We start from the raw sequence: 16649 nt of genomic DNA on the forward strand, positions 1-16649 counted from the left end.
AGCGTTGGCTGTCCCATCATAATTGAGGCAATAGCTTGTACTCTGGGTGAAATGACACACCAAGTCACTGGGAGAAGGAATTAAAATAAAACATTTTTTGATTCATTGCATTGAGGAAGATCCGAGTATCTGTTCAATGTAGAAAATCGGAAAGCAATTAACGTGATCAGGATCTCTCTGATGTGTTATTAAAACAAAAGAGTTATTATCAAAACAGAAAAAGATGATCAGAACTAAAATTAGAAACAGCCTTTTTAAATTGCATCTGATAAAGTAAGTTTTGGTCAGTTCCCTGATATCATTGAAAAATCCTGAGACAATATAAATCAAAATAATTTGAAGATTAGTTTGATGATAACCTAGATTCTGGATTAGTGGTGCTGGAAGAGCACAGCAGTTCAGGCAGCATCCAAGTAGCTTCGAAATCGACGTTTCGGGCAAAAGCCCTTCATCAGGAATCTGATGCTACTTTCGAAGCTCCTTGGATGCTGCCTGAACTGCTGTGCTCTTCCAGCACCACTAATCCAGAATCTGGTTTCCAGCATCTGCAGTCATTGTTTTTACCACCTTGATGATAACCTAGAGTTGGGTGTTGTTATCATGAAAATGGTGCAGTTTAGAAAGGTTGTCTGATCTCAGTTTATCTGAGAGTTTTTAGCTGCAGCTCACGGAGCGACATTATATAATAATGACAGACAGCAGAGTAAAATGCACAATTATCTTTGATTGCTTGGTTGGCAGATGAGTGTCAATTTCAGTCTGAGTTTTGTCAGGAAAGAGAGTCTGGAATATCACCTGGTTTGAAACTGGACAATCTCTGATGGGATTCAAGTATCTTTTTGCAAAGGAAACTAACCAACGTATGAGCTTGAAAGCATTTGAAACGTGTGTAGAGCAAAAGATCACACAGTTAAAGAGGGGATAAATGCAAGCTTTGCCTTTAACTGGAGCTGTGTAGAATTCTCCGAAGGACTGTCGTACTGATTGTCCGTAAGGAAATAAAACCTTCAAGGTTGATGAGTTGTCTGAGAGAATTCTTGGGACAATAAGAATCACACCAGCGTGCATAAAGTAGGCAATTACAAGCCACATTAATCAAGTTAATAACTTTTGTTTAAGTCTTTTATACACAATAAATTTCATTTTATTTTGAAACATTTGCATGTTTTGTGGTGTAGTTCTGTTGTTTGATAGAGATGTTCAGATTTATTTTAAAATGTTAATTCCCCCACCCCCCAATCAGATGATGATGTTATAAATTATTTATTCCTGGTCAACGAAATCAAAGCCTTATATTATTGTGAGGCCTTTAATGGAATAAATTGTATCAAGGCACATTAAAGCAGGAGTATTGAGCAAAATTAGCCACTGAGACTCAGCATAAAGTACATATTCGTGCATTGGCCAGAAGCTTGTTCAAAGAGATTGGATAAAAAGATGTCTTCGGAGGAAAGAGAGGTAGAGAGTAGGAGAGGTTTAAGAAGGGAATGAAAGAGCTTACAGGGACCAGGCGCTAATAGTTGAATGGTTAAGATCAGTGTTTCAAATGCAGTGACAGTAGGTCTATGCTGATGAGCAGGAGTCATTGCATCTATTATGTTTGCTAAACTTGGAAGTAATTTTTAGTTTTGATAGAAAACTTTTTAATCATAGGAACCTCATTATAGTTTTGAAATGGAATTTGATTATCTTCTGATTGCATGCCTAGAGATGATCTTGCAACTTGCCCTGTATTAAACACCAGCACCCCTTGTAAATATTTTGGTTATTTTGTGATCGATATTTTGTTCATTCAGTTAGAATGTTGACATTGCATGTCGTGATGCTACACTGTTATTCTGGTTGCTACAAATAGTCTCTTTGTTAGAATAAAACAAAGAACATGTGGATGCTGGAGAAACTCAGGTCTGGCAGCATCTATGGAGAGAGAAACAGAGTTAACATTTTGAGTCCAGTTACCCTTCAGCTCCATCGTTAATCCTGCCTTAAGGACGTTTACTGAAACAACATCCTACGACCCAAGGCTACTTGTAGATTTGTAATTGATGCGGTTTTGATGATTTGACTAAAATCCCAGCTAGTATATGTATACATTCACAATCCTCCACTGTTCTGAAGTAATGCTTGAAATGTGTATGATCCATACTATTGTGTAAAACATTGTTTAAATTAAATGTAACAGAATATCCCCAAAGTATAGCCATCACCCATTTTTCCTGATGCTAACTGCTCTATCTCATTCCTGAGTTGATTTTCTTGTATAAATACCTTAATGAGAAACATGATGTTGGCAAAGAGTGGCGATATCAAAGCCATGGTTGTTAATCATTGTTAGTTAACTCGGAGGGAATGCAGCCATATCCTTGAAGGGAGAGGACTCGTCATAAAGCATTGTTACATGCTGGAGACCTCTACCTGGGTGAGCTTTAATGGGGTGGGAGAATCTTCTCCACACAAATGTTTTGCATCGAGGGAAAGATGCATGAAAACCTGTAATCATAGCAAGGAATTTAGATTATTTCACTAACAGTAAAATAAAGTCCAAATGGTATATAATTCTCCTTTGAAACCTTGTGACTCAAGTTCCAAATATATCTCCGTAAAAGCAGTTGCAAATCATGGTGGTGTTGCTCAATCAAGAGGTTTGTTCATGGATTAAATTAAAACATTTCCTATAAATTTTGGTGATTACTGTAAGTGCCTGTGGTTGGAGTTTGTGTATATCTCTGCTATACACCCACTAGCTTGCCAAAAGTGAGCATCATTCATTGATTAGGAAGTCTGGCAAGGCTATCGGGGAATGTTCGATAAACTGGCCCATTTGTTTTCCAGATGTTTCATATACACAGTGCATTGATATTTGACATTGTTTAGATACGTTTTTCCAATTTCTGGAATTGTGTTACATGTGATCACTCCATTTGAAGACTGGGAGCAGGCAGGCTGAACTGAATGGTTGCTTTCTGTGGAGTAGTTTCAACAATTATTAGCCTGGAGAGTAGAGTGCAACATTGTGCTGGTTACTAATAGCACACTGAGATTGGGCCAATGTTCTCTGCTTTGAAAGTGGAGGGCTGAGACATTCTAATCCCTTCTCCTAGTAACCATCGATCCCCTCACTAATCGAGAACCTATCTATCTCTGTCTTAAATACACTTAATGACTTGCTTTCCACAGCCTTCTGTGACGGTGAGTTCCACAGATTCACCATTCAATGGATGAAGAAATTCATCCTTATCCCAGTTCTAAAGGGTCATCCCTTCACTCTGAGGCTGTGCCCTCAGGTTCTTGTCTGTCCTAGCAGTGGAAACAAAATTGGGAAATGTCCTTGAAGACTGCAAACATTAATGAGCATGTTTGAAATTGTTCCCTGATTCCCATGTGTAGCCTGATTTACATTGCACACACAGTCTGCATTTTCAGATTTGTTTTATACCTAGTAACTACAACTGAATTTCATCTTCCAAACACTGAACTGTTACCTCGATCACATGGCTTCAATTTGACAATGGGCTTTTTTTTCCATTCTCAGGATGTGGGTTTTGCTGGTTGGGCCAACATTTATCACCCATCCGGAAGGTGATGATGAGCCATCTTTGTGAACTACTGCAAACCCTGGCTAGCAGGGGTTTTTGGGTGGTGTCGGGGGGGAGGGGAGCGGGGCGGTGGGGTGGAGGGGGGAGGGGAGGTGGGGGGAGCGGGGAGAAGCATGGTGCAGTGGCAGCCACTGTGCCGCTAGGCAGAAAGTTAAAAGAGTTTGACCTCGGTGCAGTGATCTAGTTCCACTTCAGATTGGTGTGTGACTTGAAGGGGAGCTTTCGGGTGGAGGTGCTTCTGTCATGCAAGAATTGCCCTTGGCTTTTAAAAGTGCAGACTCTTCATAGGGGGTGCCAGAAACATTGGAATACAGAATGCTCAGCCTGTGAGGGATTGTAGAAACTGTGTTCGATAGGAACCTAAACTTTGCAACACAGGAAGGCTTCATCATGTCTGAGCTGGCATACTGAGATTGCTATCTAATTAGTGCTGCCCCAGTGCCAATTTACAGCTTTTTTTCTGTTCAAGCAGATGCCTACTTCGTTTTTGAAAATAAACTGAATCTGTTTGACTCATTTAGATTGTATATTTCAGATCAAAACTACTGGAGGTGTGAAGTTTAAAAAATCATTCACCTAGCGTTTTGTTATTTATTTTGAATCGCACTGTGGATTAGATTTTGAGTTTGCTAGCACCTTTTCATAATGAACATCTAGTTTTTCTGGCATGGAAGCAAAACACAGAGGAACCAAGAAATTAAATTGTTGAAGTCCTGTAACATTGAGGAAGTTTTTCATTTTAATAATGGTTATGTTCAAATTGATTTGCTGTACTTGGTTTGTGAGCTTTCCTTTTTGTTTGGTGCTTGTGTGTTTTGAATCTTGGTAGTTTGCATTTTGTTTCCTGGGAAATTTTGAATAATTGCAGACTATTGAATAAGAAGAACCTCTCCAATTTCAGATTTTCAAAAGAATTGTTGTGTTTTGAAGGTTAGAATTGATTTAGGATCTTCCCACCAAGTCTACATCTGATGGATATTTTTACGTTTCTTGATGCAGTTTTCCTTTACACCATCCACCAGTGGCTGCTTTGAGTTGGAAAGCCCTTCAATTTTGCAGGGAAGCTTGTAACTTAACAATTACCACATGTGCTGCACTCAGTAAAATTAGCATGTTGAATAAAGGACATTCATAAAAGGCTGTTAAAAATATTTTGCCAACAAGTATCAAGTATCTGTCATTTAAGAATTACCGCTGTTCATCATAATAGTCATCATTAGCTCACAGTGCACAAAAGCGAGACTTCTTGTTAAATGAAGAAATGCAACAGTTAAGATTAATTGAATCTAAAGCACTGAACAGTGGAAGAATACGGAGTTGCTTAATTTTGTACAAGGTGATGATGAATCCATTCCATAAAGTATTGTCAGTCTACACATCCATTCTATAAACTACTCTGTGTGATTTCATTGTCATTTGTCCCACTGTGCATGATTCTTGAACTTGTTATACTGTATGATGTGTCTCGGGTAGGTTTGCCTAACCTCTGTCTGAATGACTTGCACAAAAAGATGTAAATAAGTGGATCCAGGCAGGTGTTTGAAGCGCATAGCCAGAGCGTTGATTCCTTTATATAATACAGCATGTGCTGCTTCCAGCATTCTTTCACTTTCCCCACTTGGCTGAGTGTGTAGGGCACCCTCATGAAATGATACGGCGCAAAACAGATGAAGAAGACTGACACAATGACAAACAATTTGACTCTTGTCTTTCTCTGAGCCTTACTGCCTTTGCTTTTGGACTTTACATAGGACTCGTAGACCTTCTTGAGTATTACAGCGTAAAGCACGACCATCAGTATGCACACTGCCCAGAAGATGAACTGACTGATATAGCTTAGTGTGGCATGCCACATCAGTCCAGCTGGTCCCTTCAGTTTCATGCATTTTGTCACCGATTTTGGTGTGGCCGGTTTGTTCGTCAGGATGACATTGGGAAGAGACAAAAGGAACATGATGACCCAAACTGCTACAGCCAGAAGTTTGCTGAATCTAGGCTTTCGTATGCATGACTTGGCGTGGGGTCTAGTGATTTTGAGGAAACGATCAAAGCTGATCAGCCCTAGAAGTATAATGCTGACGTACATGGTGAAGTAGAAAAGCACTGCTGAGTAGCGGCATACAAACCACCTCACCTGCCAGGGGGCCTGTTGTGTGTCACGGAGTATTTTAAAAGGAAATGTCAAGATCATGAACAAGTCAGCAACGACAATATTTTTCAGGAGGACAATGAAGGTAGAGTTGCTGGGGATTTTTGAAAATATTTTGATTGCCAGGATATTGAGGCTGATACCAATGACGAAGAGGAGACTGTAAAGTGTAGGAAACACCACCTTGGTGACCTGGTAATCTCGTGGACACTTGTCCTGTGATGATGTGTTGGAGAGGTTGATGTCAACATCTGAGGAATTGCCAAGGCTGTTGTTCATACTTGCTTCCTGTGGAACAAACAATAATTACTTGTCATGCTAGCATTTTCTTTTAGCAGTGAAGCTAGTACTACCTTTCCAGGTTGGGTTTAAACTTTTCAACACTGAGACTCACTGCAAATTCCCTAGTAATGGCCTACTTGTCCTGACGTACAAAAGGCATTGCCAGCAATGCCAAGAAAGGAAGTGTTATTATTACAGAAATTAATTTTTATAGAATCATAATACACTAAAAGGTGCTTCTGATCACTGTCTCTTGACATTCAACAGTGTTACCATCACTGAATCCCCCATTATCAACTTCCTGGGGATTATCATTGACCAGAAACTCAACTGGACCCACCACATGAACATAGTGGCTACAAACACAGGTCAGAGGCTAGGAATACTGGGGCGAGTAACTCCCCTCCTGAGTAACTCAGCAAAGCCTGTCCACCATCTACAAGGCATGAGACAGGGCTGTAATGGAATACGCCTCAGATGCCTGGATGAGTGCAGCTCGAACAGCACTCAAGAAGCTTGACACCATCCAGAACAAAGCAGCCCATTTGATTGGCACCGCATCCACTCCCTCCACCACTGATGCTCAGTAGCAGCAGTGTATACTATCTACAAAATGCACTAGAAATTCATCAAAGATCTTCAGACAGCACCTTCCAGACCCATGACCACTTCCATCTCGTCTCGGCTTCGTGGCATACATCCGTCCAAAGAACTCGACGTAATTTTTAAAAAATGGTAACCCAATGAAGCTGTCATTAAAACTCACCTGGTTCACTAATTGTGTTTAGGGAAGGAAGTGTATTTGTGACCCAACATGTGACTCCAGACCTGCAGGAATGTGGTTGATTCTTAACTGAGCACCAAAATGCCATGCAGTTCAAGGGTTAGGCACCATCATTGTTTATAATGGCCACATTCTGTGAAGAACTAAATTAAACATGAGGAAGTACAAATGCTGATGAATGTTAACTTGCTGTGAGCCAGCTCTTTCAGAAACTACAAGTAAGGAGAAGGGGACTGAAATGTACTGCTTTCTCAGGAGAAAAGAACAGAAAATGCCATGGTTTTCATTTGGTGCTATTGCTTACTTACTGCAGCAGAAGTTCCAAGTATGGGGTATGCTTTGTGTTAATGCAAGTTTGCCTTTTACATCTTCAGTTTAACTTCTTAACAGGACCTAGAATTACATAGTCATCACACATCCAAGAATCATTTGCTCATACCTAATCCATGAGAGAGCCCTCCTGAAGAAGGGTTACCCTCGAAATGTTGACTTCTCAACCTTCTGATGCTACCTAGCTTGCTGTTTCCTTCCAGCCTCCTGCCTGTCTCCTGTGCCCAAAGGAGGCTGAACTAAATAAGTAATCTAATCTAATCTAAATGTCCCTATGTTCCGCTTCTCCAAGCTATTGTTTGTGTTTGGGTCTGAGTAAAATGAAACCGGATGTTGAGGCCCTACGTTCTTTCTTGGCCAAAGTGTTTTGCAAGTATGGTTTCAAGTCTGATTTGCAAAACGCTTGTTACTTTGAGGATTGTTTAGCTCATTTGACTGAATTTGATGTGAACAGGGCGGGTTCAATTCCCACATGGGAGCTGGGGGTTATCATAAAGGCGTTTTCCCTCACCTGAAACATGCTGACCCTCAGGTTAAACTCACCAGTGGTCGGCTCCCTCTGTAATGAGGAAGCAGCCCGATGGGACTGTAGCAACTTTTGTCTTTATTCTGAGCTGCATCGTTTGTGGGACTCTTCTTCTCTGGCCTTGTCTCCCCACAACTGATGTTAAGAGTTGTGCGATCTAACCCTGAAATCCAGCTGACAATTGAGCGAGCACTCTAGGATATGCATTTGACATTCACCTCATGCATTCTGAACCCTGACTGGCTGAGTATGTTGGCTGGCATTCACATGTTCTTACTGGGAGCCTCCTGACACCTCTGCGTGATATTTGATCACCTGCGTCTATGGTTAGTGTTTGCAAACTTTGCAATTCCTTTCATGACCGTTTCAGGCCCTGCTTCTGGACAAAAGACTTGCTGTTCTTTAGTTCCCGTATTGAAGAAATTCCCAGTAAACACTCCCTGAAGTATTTGTTATTTAATATTGTAAGCAGAATTTGATCTTGTTCAGTAAAATCAATGACATATTTACCTAGTGTCTAACATTATGCTATAATGCTCTAAAACATTTTTGACCTACACAGCCAATGGCAGTGTTGCAAATTTTAGTTTGCCCCAGCTGGCTTAGGCAATTTGCTCATGAGCTACCTACCCACACCACTTTATCTCGCCTTAGCAGCATATCATTCTGTTTCCTTCTCTGTTAAATATTTCATAGAGTCATAGAATCCCTACAGTGTGGGAGCAGGCCATTCAGCTCATTGATTCCATACTGATCCTCCAAAAACCATCCCAACCAGAACCATTCCCCTACCAATTTAGCATGGCCAATCCACCTAACTTGCACATCTTTGGACGGTGGGAAGGAACCGGAGGAAACCCACGCATTCACTGAGAATGTAGAAACTCCACACAGACAGTTGTCTGAGGGTGGAATTGAACCAGGATCCCTGGTGCTGTGAGGCAAGTGTTAACCACTGAGCTACAATTATTATGGAGAAATCCCATTCATTGTGCTGTTTCATTGAACATTTTGGCTTGAAAGGTTTTGCTTCCAAGATGTTGTTCCTTCTGTTTCTCAGTTATTCTCAAATTTGTAACATTCCTACTGAACCTGACAGTTTAACGTAACAGTTCCCAGCTTCAGAGTATTTTTCATAGAATTATTGAATCCCTGCAGTGTGGAAACAGGCCATTTTTTTGCATTATTTTCATGGGACATGGGGATCACGAGCAATGCTAGCAATTATTGCCAATCGTTAATAGCTCTTGAGAAAGTGCTGATGAACTGCCTCCTTGAACTGCTGCAGTCCAATATGTTGTGGGTACACCCACGTACTGTTGAAAAGGGAGTTCTAGGGTTTTGACTGAGCAACAATGAAGGGATGGCGATGTAGTTCCACGCAGTGCTCCCTCTAAATTTTCTTCTTCAGCACACACCTCCAGGGTTTGACCCTGGCTGCGACATTCAGAACTAGAAGTCAATGTTGTGATCCACGTTGACACACCATTTACTTACTGTCTGTGGAATATTACAAGTTAGAAGGAAATGGTTCCAAATCTGAATGGCATGTGGCTTAGAGAAAAATGTGCAAGCTGTGGTGCTCCCACATATCTGCTACACTGGTCCTTCTAAGTGATAAAGGATACAGGTTTAGATGGTACTATTAAAGGAGCCTTGGTGAGTTGCTGCAGTGCCCCTTGTAGATGGGTATATGCTGTTGCTGGTGGGGTAAGTGAATGTTTAAGGGGGAATTGAGTTCCAATTGAGAAGGCTGCTTTAAACTGGGCTCTGAAACAGCTTCTTAAGAATGACCAACTATTTGACCTCTCAGAATTTCCTCCTTACCTTTTTCTGGGAGAAACCTTATTGAGATTGTGGTAAAAGACCTCTTAGCGATATAATGCAGAGGCCTTTGTACCTCATTGGTTTAGTTACATTATGCTCCATAAAGTACATTGTGTCTTCTGCTCATAGATTAATAATAAGATGTATGGTTTGAGTAATATTTCCCTTGTCAAGAAAGAAAATTGCACTGTCAGGTTTGTTCATTTTTATTAAAAGATTCACTTGTCCATGGGATGAAATGAAAGTCACTAGTTAAATCAGTGAGAGTGAAGTGTGAGAGAAAATGCTAATGTTGTTATTATTTGCTGAAGAATCTGAGTGATTTTACTGTTTTACTACCTCTTTCATGTTTGAGTTGCTGTAAAGTTTTCCCTCTTAAGTTGTTGCATCAGAACAATGGGCCAGCTAAGATGAGCTATTCTCCCATGTATGTCATTTGACCTTCAATGCCTTTTCAGAAAGGATAAAGTCAGCATTTTAAAGGGAAAAAAAACTCATCTAAGTGTCTTTGGATTAAGGTGGCTTTACTTGGCGGGAAATTAATTATCAATGGTTTCATCACTATGTCTCTCCACCCCTTTCCCTGGTTGGTGTGCTGGGCACTGGAAGGAGAGGAAGATGAGTGTATGGCAATGACTGTTCACAGACAAGTACAGACAACTGTCAAATAATAAAATATAGTTGATCTTACGCATTGTGATTTTGTCTTAACAGACACCGTGAACTTCCACAAGGGTAAGACATGCTGAGAATATGAAAAATTTGAGCCCTCTCATTTATGTGAACCTGTAACCACAGGATCAGTAAACTCTCAGCTGGTTAATTTCTTGCCAATAAATTGAGAAGGCTCCCTTGTATTTTAAATAACAAACAATCTTAAACAAAGAATGAACATTTAAAGCTGATTATGAGTAAACTCTATCTGTGGTACTTTGCCTCATCAATCATAGATAACATTTTACTTTGTTTATATGTGCTGTGGAGAATATTACAGACCTGATTGTCTAATGTCATCTCTATAGGTAACGTAGATTCATAGAGTCAAAGACTCTCCCCCTTCAGAAGGAGGCCATTTGACCCATCATGTCTGTGCAAGATCCTGAAGGAGCTACCCAGCTGGTGCCATTCTCCAGCTGTAACCCTCTAAATTCATCAAGTTCAAATATTTATCCTGCTCTCTTCTGACAACTTGTGTGGAATCCACCTGCACCACTCTCCCAGGCAGCGCATTACAAATCCTAACAACTCTTTGAGTAAAGAGGTTTCTCCTCCTCTCACTGCTCGCTCCCTTGCTGACAATCTTCAAATTTGAAAATCACGCAACACCAGGTTATAGTCCAACAAGTTCATTTGGAAGCACTAGCTTTCAGTGCGGTGCTCCTTCATCAGGTGGTTCATCAGGAAGGAGCAGCGCACCCGAAGCTACTGCTTCCAGTTAAACCTCTTGGACTCTTACCTGGTGTTGTGTGATTTTTAACTTTGTACACCCCAGCGAAACAATGGCATCTCCAAATCAGTCTTCAAATTGTGACCCCGAGTTACTGACAAACCAATTGGTGGAAACAGAATATCCTCTACCCTGAAAATAAATTGTTAATAATTTCAAGATCATCACTTAAGCTTATTCTACTAGGAGCAAAGACTAATTTCTCTGATGTAAAATTCCTTATTCCTGGTATCATTCCAGTGAACCTTCTTCAAATTCTTTTCCAGAGCTTTAGCATCTTCAAATAAGGTGCACATACTTGACGCAATACTCCAAATATGGCCTGACCAATGATTTGTAGCATCACTTCCTTACCTAGCCTACAAACTGTGGAGCCGCCTCTTTTTTTTCAAACCAATGGCTTTAATAAGTAATTAATTCAATGCTGGGATTTCTTTTATTTGCCTTGAGGATTGTTGTGGCTGTACAGGACATTGGTTAGGCCACTTTTGGAATATTGTGTGCAATTCTGGTCTCCCTCCTATCGGAAGAATGTTGTGAAACTTGAAAGGGTTCAGAAAAGATTTATAAGGATGTTGCCAGAGTTGGAGGGTTTGAGGTATAGGGAAAGGCTGAATAGGCTGGGGCTGTTTTCCCTGGAGCATCAGAGGCTCAGAGGTGACCTTAGTGGTTTATAAAATCATGAGGGGGATGGGCAGGGTGAACAGCCAAGGTCCTTTCCCTGGAGTTGAGGGAGTCCAGAACTAGAGGGCACAGGTTTAAGGTGAGAGGGGAAGGATATAAAAGAGACCTAAAGGACAACTTTTTCACGCGAAAGGCGGTGCGTGTATGAAATGAGCTGCCAGAAGAATTATTTGAGGCTGGTACAATTACAGCATTTAAAAGGCATCTGGATGGGTATATGAATAGGAAGGGTTTAGTGGGATATGGGACAAATGCTGGCAAATGGGACTGGATTAATTTGGGATATCTGGTCGGCATGGATGAGTTGGACTGAAGGGTCTGTTTCCGTGCTATACCTCTTTATAATTCTATGACTCTAAGTGAGGAGCTCTAAATATAACCTATTGAGCAATAAATTGGAAATTAAGCTGAAGTTTTTACAGTAACTGATGAAGATATGGAACTTGTACCACAGTGGTTAGAGTGAATAAAGTAATATATAAATTGAGAGGAAGTCAGTAGAGCCCTGGACTTTTTAATTCTAACCACATATTTTGGTCATCTATAAAAAGCACAGAATGGGACTTACTGGAGAATATCTTAACTAAATATTCAAGTGCAAAAAATAAATCCTTGGCCCAAAAGAGGAATTTATATATTGTCACGGTAAAGTGAGGTTTTTGGCACTCTGTCCAAAAAAAAATTGGAATCCCTACAGTATGGAAGCAGGCCATTCAACCTATCGAGTCCAAACTGACCCTTCCAAAGAGGATTGCAACCGGACCCATTCCCCCTATCCTATCCCTGTAACCCAGCATTTCCCATGGTTAATCCACCTAGCCTGCCGATCCCTGGACACTGTGGGACAATTTTAGCGTGGCCAATCCACCTAACCTGCACATCTTTGGACTGTGGGGGGAAACCGGAGCACCCAGAGGGCACTCACACAGACCCGGGCAGAATGTGCAAACTCTACACAGACAGTTCCCTGAGGCCGGAATTGAATCCGGGTACCTTGTGCTGTGAGTCGGTGCTAACCACTGAGCTATTGTGCCAGATGATGAAAGCAGTGTATTCAAATATGTTTAAAGTAGCGATACATGGATTCTTGACGTGCAAGGTGGTGACATCATCGGGGCTAAGCAGGAATATAGAGTGATCTGATTGGCCATGATTTTACTGAATGGCAGGAATGCTTAGAGACGTAAAAAGATCTATGCAGTAGGACATAATATCACATATATTTCAACAAAAAACTCCAGGCATGATATTTGGTGAGATCGTGATGAATCAGTGAGCATTTTGGATGATATCAACATTAAAAGACATTGAAAATCTTCACTCTTTCTCAAACAGTTTTTCGAGGGGTTTTCTGACATTGTGCATTCAATAGGCTCATTTTTCCAAAAACAGGAACCGCTTACTGTGGTGACTGACAAGCGTCCATTGGAGGTTCAGCAAATTTCTTGATTTAAAGCTTTCCCCCAGCAAACGAAGAGTCGGATGATAGAAATCTCACTAATTTGCTTGTTTAATGTTGATTATTGGTTTTTTTTCTGACATTGAATTATTTTGTGGTACCATGATTGTGTTGTATGTATGGCAGTTTTAATAACGCTTTAGACAATTAGGATCCATCATTGTGGGAAGAATTTGAATTCACGGAGTCAGTAGAATTTGAAGAACCTTCTTACTTGATTACTCTTGATTGATTTTAATATCAGTTCTCCCTCGTGTGTGTTGGAATTGACAGTAGTTGAAGGTTACTGTTTAAGGAAATAATCTCTTTTTTTTTTAAGAAAAAGCCCTTATTTATGAAAGAAGGAACATCCTGGAGGATCTTGGAGAGGGGTAGTCATTGAGTTACCTGGAGTGCAAGGAGCCTATTGTGGTGGGTGAATCACAGAATTATAACAGTGTAGAAGGAGGCTGTTCTTTGTACCTACACCGGCTCAATTATCTGCTGCTCATCTCCTGTCTGCATTTTACGCGAGTCATGGCACACCATTATACTATCAGAGAAACCACACAATGCTCTCTTGAATACCTCCATTAACCCTCCCTTCAGCACATTTCTATCAGTGCATTTCATACACTAACTGCTCACTGTTTGAAACAAAGGTTATTATTTGTAACATCCTTGCTTTGTTTGTACATCACTTTAACTCTCTGCCCCTCTTGCTCTTGATCCTTTTACGAGTGGGAACAGCCTCTCCTGATCTACTCTATCCAGCCAGCTCATGACTTTGAAAGCCTTAATCAGATCTTCCCATCGCTGTCTTTTCTTCAAAGCAAAACAGCCCTAGCCTCGTCAATCAATTTTCACAGCTGAAGCTTCACATTCTTAAAACTATGCTTGTAAATCATTCCTGCCCTCCGTCCAATGCATATGCATCTTTCCTATAATGTGGCATTCACCGAGAGTCATAGAGATGTACAGCATGGAAACAGACCCTTCAGTCCAACTCATTCATGTCGATCAGCTATACTAAACTAATCTAATCCCATTTGCCAGCATTTGGTCCATATCCCTCCAAACCCTTCCTATTCATATACTCATCTAGACGCCTTTTAAAGGTTGTAATTATACCAGCCTCCACCACCTTCCTCTGGCAGCTCTTTCCATACATGCACCACCCTCTGTGTGAAAAAGTTGCCCCTAAGATCCCTTTGAAACCTTTCCCCTCTCACCTTAAACCTATGCCCTCTATTTTTGAACTCCACCACACCAGGGAAAGAAACCTAGACTAAACTCTATCCATGCCCCTCATGATTTTATAAACCTCTATAAAGTCACCCCTCAGTCTCCGATGCTCTTGGGAAAATAGCCCCAGCTATTCAGCCTCAAAACTTCGAACCCTGGCACCATCTTTGTAAATCTTTTCTGAACCATTTCAAGTTTCACAACATCCATCCTATAGCAGGGAGACCATAATTACATGCTGTATTCCAAAAGTGGCCTAACCAATGTCCTGTTCAGCTGCAACATGACCTCCCAACTCCTATATTCAATATACTGACCAATAAAGGCAAGCAGACCAAACGCCGCCTTCACTATCCATCCTACCAGCGACTCCATTTGCAAGGAACTATGAAGCTGCACTCCAAGGTTTCTTTTTATTTTCAGCAACACTCCCCAGTGCCTCCATGCTTTTGCACTCTATCCCCCTATTAGTAAAGCCACGAATATTGAATGCTTCATTTCTGTTCTCTCCACCTGTCCTGCTACCTTCAATGATGTTCACATATACATTCAGGTCCCTCTGCTCCTTTATCCCATTTAGAATTTTCTGTTGTCTTTTGAGTGTTCTTCTGAATTGTACTTCATCTCTCCTTTGAACTTTATCTGCCCACTCCACCAACCTGTCAATGTCCTTTTGGAGTTCCAAGCTGTTATCCTCACACTTATTTTACAATTCTTGCAAGTTTAGCATCATCTGCAGACTTTGAAATTTCTCATTGCATGTCACGATCTCAATCATTAATACGTATTTGGAAAAGCAAGAGTCTCAATACTGACCCCTGGAAAACTCCACTGTAAAGCTTCCTCCAGCCCGAAAACTATCGATTAACCATTACTCTGTTTCCTATCACTCAGCCATTTTTTACTCCATTTTGCCATCGTTTCTTTAGTACTTTAACCTGTAGTTTTCTTCACGAGTCTGTTGTGAGGCACTGTATCAGATGCTTTCTGGAAATCCTTGTATAACAGGTCATTAGTGTTAACCTCATCAAGCCTCTCTGTTTCCTCTTCAAAAACCTCCAATAAGTTAATTGCCCTTTAGAAATCCATGCTGACTCTACTTTTGTCAACATACCTTTTTCCATAACACCAAATATTCTATCCTGAATAATTGTTTCCAAAGGTTTCCCCAGTACCAAAGTGTAATTACCAGGGTTAGCCTTGCCACCTTTTTTGAAGCAAGGCTGTAATGTTGGCAAACTCCAGTCTTCTGGCATCTCACTCAAGTCCAGGGAAGACTGAAATATAATGAGTGCGCTATCTGAACACTGGAGGAGAGAAATGGAAGGCCACATGACTAGGTAGCAGGAAGAGGTGGAGACCGTAGGAGGGCACCGACTTAATGAGAAAACAATCAAACTTGGGTTGTATAGGATTGGGGAAAAAAACAATCCTACCTTAGAGTGTTTTTTCCCAGGTGAATCAGTATTGTAATCTGATTATATTCTGTCCTTTGTTGTAACTCTTGACTCCTTTATTGATTCAAATATGTCCAATTCCACTCTTAAAGATATTCAATGACTCAGCCTTCACTGTTTTCTGTAGAAGAGAATTATAAAGATAATATTTACTCTCACCTTCATTACTTCTCCAGATCTCCATCTTAATGGCCTGACCCTTTTAATTTTAAATGATGATTCCCTCCACAAAAAGAAACAATCTCTCAGCATCTACTCTGCAATGCCTACTCAGGATCTTTCCTGCTTCAGAAAGACTAGCTATCATTTCTTAAAACTCCCAGACTTGCCTTGGAAAACAATCCCTTCATTGCAGTTGTCAGCAAGTAATCAGTATCTGAAAATCTTCCAATGTAATTGTATCCTATCAAGTGAGGAAACCAAAACTCTATACAGTACTCTGGGTTTGGTCTTACTGATGCCTTTTACAGTTAGAGTAGAACTTCCCTATTTTTATTTCACATGCCTCTTGCAAGACAGGCGAGCCTTCAATTTGCCTTCCTAATCCCAGGCTGTATCTGCTTGGTCAGAGTTTTTGTTATTCTTATGCAATGACATCCAAATCCCTTTTGTACTACAGCACTCAGCAACCACTCTCTCTATTTAAATAGTATTCTGTTTGGTTTTCCATTCTTCTTGACAATGTGGAGAACGCCACATCTTCCCACATTATGCTCACTCTGCCAGTTGTTTGCCAACTCACTTAACATATTTGTAACCCTTTTGCAGACTTTTTGTGTACCCCTGTAACCTGTTACTCTATGTATCTTTGTGCCATCTGCAAATTTACCCTCAATCCAGTCGCTGCCTTTATCCAAGCTGTCAATAAAGACGGTAAATAGTTG

At 40.7% G+C, this 16649-nt stretch overlaps 2 protein-coding genes across 6 annotated transcripts in view; one reads left to right on the forward strand and one right to left on the reverse strand.

Annotated features, from left to right (window-relative positions):
• The window catches only part of LOC140478741 (mediator of RNA polymerase II transcription subunit 12-like protein), a 609926-nt gene that overhangs the window by 346397 nt on the left and 246880 nt on the right, over positions 1–16649 (forward strand). The window lies entirely within an intron of this gene.
• LOC140478466 (P2Y purinoceptor 13-like) lies at positions 3747–15838 on the reverse strand. 2 transcript variants are annotated; one of them, XM_072571724.1, is made up of 2 exons: positions 15745–15838; positions 3747–6033 (listed from the first exon to the last, which is right to left on the reverse strand). In XM_072571724.1, exon 2 carries the CDS (start codon positions 6022–6024, stop codon positions 4981–4983), a length of 1044 nt encoding a protein of 347 aa, XP_072427825.1. In that variant the 5' UTR covers positions 6025–6033; positions 15745–15838; the 3' UTR covers positions 3747–4980. The 2 variants fall into 2 exon arrangements, with proteins under 2 accessions (XP_072427825.1, XP_072427826.1); XM_072571725.1 differs by lacking the exon at positions 15745–15838 and adding an exon at positions 7685–7773.

Source organism: Chiloscyllium punctatum, chromosome 6 (genome assembly GCF_047496795.1).
Source record: "Chiloscyllium punctatum isolate Juve2018m chromosome 6, sChiPun1.3, whole genome shotgun sequence".
NCBI classification, from domain to species: domain Eukaryota; kingdom Metazoa; phylum Chordata; class Chondrichthyes; order Orectolobiformes; family Hemiscylliidae; genus Chiloscyllium; species Chiloscyllium punctatum.